This window comes from Rattus rattus, chromosome 2, assembly GCF_011064425.1.
Source record: "Rattus rattus isolate New Zealand chromosome 2, Rrattus_CSIRO_v1, whole genome shotgun sequence".
NCBI lineage: Eukaryota > Metazoa > Chordata > Mammalia > Rodentia > Muridae > Rattus > Rattus rattus.
The window spans coordinates 155,900,031-155,907,839 of record NC_046155.1 but is presented as its reverse complement, the minus strand read 5'-3'; the positions used below and the strand labels follow the sequence as shown (position 1 = coordinate 155,907,839).

Genomic DNA, 7,809 nt, shown 5'->3' with positions numbered 1-7,809 from the left:
CGTTCAGTTACGTATTGCTCCTGATTCCTTTTTCACTGCATCTGTCACTGGTACATAGAAAGGTGACTGAGTCTCTAGAAAACCACTATCAGGAGGCAGCAGAGGGACTTGGTGGGTAAACTGAGGACCTGAGTTTGACTCCCAGCACCCCACATAAAGTGACATGTGACAGTATGTATGTTCATCAAAACTTTGAAGTCAGAAGAGAGGTAACCCCAGGGCCTCTACTGGCCAGCCAGTCTCACCTAAACAGCAAACTCCAGGTTCAGGAGAGAGCCAATGCTTCAGCTGGGGTTCTATTGCTGTAGATACACGGTTACAGCAGCAACTCTTATAAAGGAAAACATTTAATTGGAGATGGCTTATAGGTTCAGAGGTTTATCCATTATTGTCATGGTGGAAAGCATGGTGTTATGCAGACAGACATGGTGCTAGAGAGGTAGGTAGCTGAGAGTTCTATATCTGGATTGGTAGACATTGGGAAATAGAGTGACACTGGGCCTGGCTTGAGGATTTAAAACCTAAAGCCTATCTGGCGGCCCCTCCAACTAGGCCACACCTATTTCAACAAGGCCACACCTCCTAATTGTGCCTAATGGGAGCCATTTTTTATTCAAACCACCACCCTATGTCAAGATGATGACGATGATGATGATGATGACTTATATAACAATGTAGCAAACAATAGAAGAAGACACTGAACTTTGACCTCTGGCCTTCATGGTACGCATGCACAAGAGCATTGGCCCACACTTGTGTGTATATGAGTATATCTGTATACTCATATATATATACTGTATATTCAGTAGTGTATATCTCCATATGAGAGATGTGGGAGAGAGGGAAGGGAGAAAGAGAGGTGAGGCAGGAGGAGAAGGCAGGAGTCCATTATACTGAGTACAAAAACCAAAAATAGAGGGAACGACTCTGATGATGTGAATTAAGAAACACAGACTCAGTCCCAGGTCTCTTATTGTCAAGTCAGACATGGCCAACAGAGTGTGAGACTCACACACAGCAGCGTAACCCATTGTCTGTCGGGATCAGCGGGATCCAGGAATTATCTGCAGGGAGCCATAGAGGACACGGGTGCTTTACACAAGAGCAAAGCTTGGTGAACTTAGATCTCTGAGAACTCCTGAGGCTTCACCCCCATGAAATCCAGGGGAATCTTAGTTCAGATACTGCTCTGTTCCTAAGGTAAGTCCTTCCGCAAGGGTCTTGAATTCTCAGCATGGAGTCCTGCGGGTGAGCCTGTGTGGAGAGGAAAGAAAAGGGTCTTGGCAGCCCACGGGAGGAGGTTCAGGGAGGTAGAGAGGGTCTGTGCAGAGTATTCATTATAATAAAGTGCTTGTTCCACAAGTGGTTCTGAAGCCACCACGTCGTCATTCACTGGTAAGTGTGAGGTCCTTCAGAAGCTCACCCGCCTTGTGCTCTCTACTCCACTCTAGATGTGCCTGAACCCCCATGTGCATTGAACACTGGGTCCACAGGATGGCAGCCCCATAGAGATGAGACACTGGCTCAATGGTAAAGAGATGACGGCAGATTAGGAAAACAAAAATGTGACCGCTAATGTGGCTGCCATGTAGGTGAGCCAGAGAGAGAGACTGAAAAACAGCAGTTTCCCCAAAGCCCACTTTCTACCTGTGAGTCTCCCTGTGGTGGAGGTACCATGTTAGTGCCGTTAGCACAGGGCATGAGGTGCCACTCGCAGACAGGCGCATGGAACATCCTGGAGCCACAGCATCAGATGCTGTTGGAGGTGGGCAGTGATTATAAAATGGGATCGCTTGCTGCAGCTTGTGCATCATTTCTTACTCTGATGGTGTTTACCAGGGGAGCGAAATAAAGCACACTCCATAGGAAGCGGGGAGGGAAGAAGGAGAACAAGGGTCAGTGTGGAGAAATGGGTAAAAGTGGATCGAAGCCTTGGGGAAGAGAGGCTAGATGGTGTTTCATGGAGTGAGGAATGGAAAGACTAAAATAAACGCACACAGGGCTCTACACACAGAGATGGTACCCGTGGGAAGGTGAGCTCTGGGTAGCTCTGGGTGGCTGAGCCAAGTCCCACTACAGCTATTATATGGAGGATACCAAAGAGACATGGAATGCATGGGCCTGTGTGACTAACCTTGGTAGGGATTTTCACAGTTCATGTGCACCGACAGCTTTGTTGCCCTCCTTCTGCAGATCACCACACTGAGGAAACCAAGGATGGAAGTGTGGGCACTCGAGGGGCTATGTAAAACAGTTCCCTCCACTGTGCTCTGGCCAGAGACGAGACGGACATGGCCAGTCACCACCACCTCACTGTCCAAATGAGTCAGTCACCACGTGCACCAGAGCTGAGCACAGACATCTAACCATTGTACAGTCCCCTACCCACACAGCCCTGTTTCATTCGCTCTGTGCAGATCCCTTCACGCCCCCCCCTTCCTGTTATCCCCCTTTCTATCCCAGGGGCAGTACTCACCTGAGAAGTGTGAGACAGAGCCCAAGAATCAGGAGCTTGACTGCTGCCTCCCCGACAGCCACCAGGACCACCATTCTCATCTGGTCTGATTTCCCTGCAGAAACATACGCACTGGGCTGGGCTCACCTGGAAACCACAGCCCCGGCCTTCCCTCTCTCAGTTGGACTTGAATATTCGGTGTCTCAACCGACAGTAACAAGAGTTAGAAACAAAACTCACTGAATAAGAAAACGTCCTTGATGACGTAGGTGTGACTAGTCCGCTCTCCAGCAGACATCATCACAAGGCACCCCAACAAAGCAATCATAAACAGCAACAAGATCACCAGATTGAACCTCTCAGAAGACAAGCAAATGAGCAGCGAGAACAGGAGAACACTGTCTGTTGTCAGGTAAATGAAAACTGCAGCGGGACACTTCTGTGCACAGAGACAGGCTGCGTTTTCCTAAGAAGGGAAGTGACCCCACTGGTGGGAATTCGGAGTGGGTGGAGCTCTGATCACTGTGGAAACTTCGCACACTCAAAATGAAAAGCAGAATTACCATTCCCTCGTCATCTCCCTCCTGCTGTGTGTCCAGGAGAAGGGGGACATACTCTCAAACAGAAACACACATTCTCCAAACCTGGGGCCCACTAATGCAGAGCAGAGATGACTCCAGACCCTGTCTTCTGATGGACTGATGAGCAAGTGTGGTCAGGGCAACACCGAGTGCAGTTTGGGTCCTCGGGGAATGCAATACTGTTGTGTGTCAGAGACGACACCTGAATACAGGATGCTGAGGAACAACAAGTCAGATGCAAAAGGATACACTTCCGGGGCCTCCATGTTTGTAAAAAGTGCAGATGAGGCATGTCAGGGCTTGTGCAGATTCCGCAGCAAGTCAGTGTTTGCTGGAGGAGTACAGGGAGTGACTGTTGTAGATCAGAGTTTCTGTCTGGGGACATGCATAGGCTCTGGAGTCCCAGAGTGTGCTCCTCATTATATGGCAGCTGTTAGCGGTGGAGTTAATATTGTAAAGGTACATACTGATGGAATTAATACTGTATAGATTACATACTGATGAAGCTAATACTGTACAGATTGCATACTGATGGAGTTAGTACTGTACAGATTGCATACTGATGGAGTTAGTACTATACAGATTGCATACTGATGGAGTTAGTACTGTACAGATTGCATACTGATGGAGTTAGTACTGTACAGATTACACACTGATGGAGTTAGTACTGTACAGATTGCATACTGATGGAGTTAGTACTGTACAGATTACATACTGATGGAGTTAGTACTGTACAGATTGCATACTGATGGAGTTAGTACTGTACAGATTGCATACTGATGGAGTTAGTACTGTACAGATTACATACTGATGGAGTTAGTACTGTACAGATTACACACTGAGGAGTTAGTACTGTACAGATTGCATACTGATGGAGTTAGTACTATACAGATTCCATACTGATGGAGTTAATACTGTACAGATTACATACTGATGGAGTTAGTACTGTACAGATTGCATACTGATGGTGTTAATACTGTACAGATTACATACTGATGGAGTTAGTACTGTACAGATTACATACTGATGGAGTTAGTACTGTACAGATTACATACTGATGGAGTTAATACTGTACAGATTACATACTGATGGAGTTAGTACTGTACAGATTACATACTGATGGAGTTAGTACTGTACAGATTACATACTGATGGAGTTAGTACTGTACAGATTACATACTGATGGAGTTAGTACTGTACAGATTACATACTGATGGAGTTAGTACTGTACAGATTACATACTGATGGAGTTAGTACTGTACAGATTATACTGATGGAGTTAGTACTGTACAGATTACACACTGATGGAGTTAGTACTATACAGATTCCATACTGATGGAGTTAGTACTATACAGATTACATACTGATGGAGTTAGTACTGTACAGATTACATACTGATGGTGTTAATACTGGATGGATTTATGTAAAGTAAAATTATAGATGTAAAAACAACAAGGCAGTTCCAAAGTCCCCCTGACAACAGAACTCCACAGCATTTCTCAGCGGCTGGAGTGTGGCTTAGGCTGAGGACAGACCACTTCATCCCTCTCCATGAGGAAGGCACCTTCCCCCACACTAACTTAAGACCTGCTTCTCAGTAGCTATATTTGAGCAGTAGCCAAGTCCAGATGTCCAAAGGATTGGGGAGCTTGTGGGCTCAGGTGTTAATGTATCTGTATAGTCTGTGGATGGGGAGGCCATCGCTGGTTCTATAGTAAAGAGTGTCTTGAGTGTAAGGAGGGGTGTTCTGTGTGCTGAGCTGAAAAGTCCCTGCCTTCCTAGGCCATGATAGCTCTCCTACCTGTGACAGCTTTGATGGAACATGGAACAAGGGATTCTGTACAGAATATTTTAGGAAAAAGTTTCCATGTTAAGCTGAGCTGAGGGTGAGACAAGACCTGACTTCCCATAACTAGTCAAGACATTATAGTCAGAAAAACAGGGCCTGTGTGTTTCCAGGACCCACCAATAGCCAGGCCACCAAGACACAGTTACTGTGAACCCCTGCTTTATACTTGGAGTCTTGTTTCCTGATCTGACACTCACAGGTAACATTGAGGCGGATGGTTCTTTCCACAGTGATGCCTGCTCCAGAGAAGGTCACCAGACAGGTGAGTTTGGTACCATGGTCCTGGGGCCGAGGTGTGAGGGTCAGCACTGAGGAGTTTGTGGTTCTGGAACTCAAGGAGGTGAGGGCATCTGACATCCAGGAGAAGGTAGGGGGTGTCCCCTGCTCACAGGCCCAAGGCACAGAGCAGGTCAGATTGCTAGGATGGCCAGCTCTCAGGGTTCCCGGGATTATGATGTCAGGAGTCCGTGATAGAGCTAAGAGAGGGAAGGAGGGAGGAAGATATAAGCCATGATAGAGACACTCAAAAACTCCCTGAACAGCAAACTCTGCCTCAGGACAACCATCTTCCCTCACATAGCCCAGCATCCGTTTCATAGGAACTACCAAAGATGAGGTACAAGTCTCTTCACACACACACACACACACACACACACACGCACACACACACACACACACAGACACACACACACTTTGTGGCCTCTTAAGATAACTATCAGGCGACTTCATTGCTTACGGGTCACATGCAGCGACAGCTGATTTGCTCTGTAGGAATATCTCACAAAAGGTTCTCTAACCACTCTGAAGAAGTACACTCCTGTGTCATTTTTCTGTGCATCTCTGATGAGCAGGGAACAGTCATGTTTCTGTGGGTCTCCAAGGAGTTGGAATCGGCCCTGTGTTGCCTTCTGCACTAGTTGTCTGGGGTCATTTGTGGCCACTGGAGAATCTTCATGGGGACTGGCCCCTTTCAGAAGCCAATAGCCAGTGACAGGTCCAAAAGTGGGCCTAATGGAGGGGTAAGAAACACTGCAGGGCACATGAACACACAAGGCCTCCTCTACTGTCACCGACTTGGGCGCCACCAGCTGGAATTCTAAATCCTGAACCAGGGAGTCTGCAAAGAAATGAGAGGTATCTTGGTCCTGTCCTACCAGCCCATCCCAGCCCCTGGCCCCACCACTCACCTGTACACAGCAAGAGCAGTAGCACTATCCACAGCATAGCACAGTGAATGGCCCTGGCTTCCTACAAGTAAAACGGGAAGGAGGGTTGGGTGGTTGAAGCTTCCTGTCATGGGTAAGAGTTGCAGATTTCGGTGTCACAGGACTGAGGAGAAATCTCACTGGAACCCCAGTAATGAGATCAGGCAGAGAGCAACTGACCACAGAGAAGGAACTCCCAACCCATATGTTATCAGAGCTGCCACAGAACTTGAAGATTAAGCACTTCCACTTTTTACATGTTGGGCCACACTCATTGAGAAGAGCCCACCCCCTGCTCCTGTCTCCTCTCTGTGGCTTACTCTCATTCCACTGTCACCCTCAGAACATTTAGATGCTATCTGAAAAAAAAAAACAGCGTCTGAATCTTCTCAAAAGTCAGTCCGGCAGAAGCAGAGTTCAAGGAGTTAACAGAGGAGCCTTGAGGAATAAGGAATTAGGAACAAGACACTTCAGGGCACATAGGCCCTCCTCAACTGTCACTGACGTGGACACCAGCTGGAATCTTGACTCCTGACTCTGCAAAGAAATAAGAGGGGGTGAATTTTCCCTAGGGTGAAATATGCAGAAATGAATAAATGAATGAGTGAATAAATGGATAAGTGTGTGGCAGAAGCACATCATGAGAAGCTCCTCTTTGCTGGAAAACCGAAAGACTGGGAAGTTCTATATGGAACGAGGAAAGACTCCAGCTGCCCCAGGGAGTGATGGAGGAACTGGTGGGAACCTTGCCTGCCCCGTGTATCTAGCTAGTGGGTTTTCAAGAACAAGTGGGTAGAATGGGAGAACCAAACTCCAATGGCTTTGAAAATGTGACCCCCAGGTTGACCTTCCTAATGCACTTACTTCCTTTCTTCAATCGTCCCTGGTGTGGACCACACAGAGGTTATATAGACCAGCAAGTGGGACAACATCCAGAAGACATTGGAGAGACTCTCTAGGGCTTCAGAGGCAGATTCCTTGTCTCTGTCCCTTCTGTGGCTCATGGTTAAGCAGATAGATTATAGTTCCTGCCTTAGGGTTTCTGTTTCTATGATAAAATATCGTAAGTGTGGTTGTTTGAATAAGAATGCTCCTCCTCATGTAGTCTCATATGTTTGAATTCTTGGCCATCAGAAGTGGCAATAATTAAGAGGGATTAGGAGGTGTGGCCTTGTTGGAGGAAGTGTGTCACTGGGGGTGGGCTTTGAGGTTTCAAAAGCTCAAGCCATGCCTAGGCTCACTCTCTCTTCCTGCTGCCTGTGGATCTGGATATAGAGCTCTCAGATACTTCTCTAGTGCCGTGTCTACTTGCACACTGACATGCTTCCCACTATGATAAAAATGGACTAAACCTCTGGAATGGTAAGTGTTCACCAATTAAATGCTTTCTTTTATAAGAATTTCCATGCTCCTGGCATCTCTTGACAGCAATGGAACACTAGCTAGGATGAGAGTTGGTACTAAGAGTCAGATGTTGGTGTGACAGGTCTGACCATACTGATTGTTGGTGGAGTGTGGACCTGGGGATTTCAGACTAGAAAAGCAGTTGAACACTTTAAGTAGGGTTTAATGGGCCATACTGGATGCAGGGATGACAATGGTGTTGAGAGCAGTGTGGATTGTGACAGCCTTGTTCACGAGGTGTCAGAGAGAAGAAAAACATTATTAACTGACCTAGAGACCTTTCTTGTGGTATTTTGGGGAAGAATGTGGCTGCTGC

General features: G+C 46.9%; 1 protein-coding gene across 1 annotated transcript; it reads right to left on the bottom strand.

Annotated features, from left to right (window-relative positions):
- Positions 1-853: 853 nt before the first annotated feature.
- Positions 854-6,222, bottom strand: LOC116894363 (myeloid cell surface antigen CD33-like). Its single transcript, XM_032896066.1, is given in 8 exon segments — positions 854-1,036; positions 1,039-1,242; positions 1,695-1,816; positions 2,135-2,202; positions 2,477-2,570; positions 5,082-5,360; positions 5,621-6,001; positions 6,072-6,222. Coding segments are annotated over 8 exon segments (1,245 nt in total). The 5' UTR covers positions 6,109-6,222; the 3' UTR covers positions 854-976.
- Positions 6,223-7,809: the final 1,587 nt, after the last annotated feature.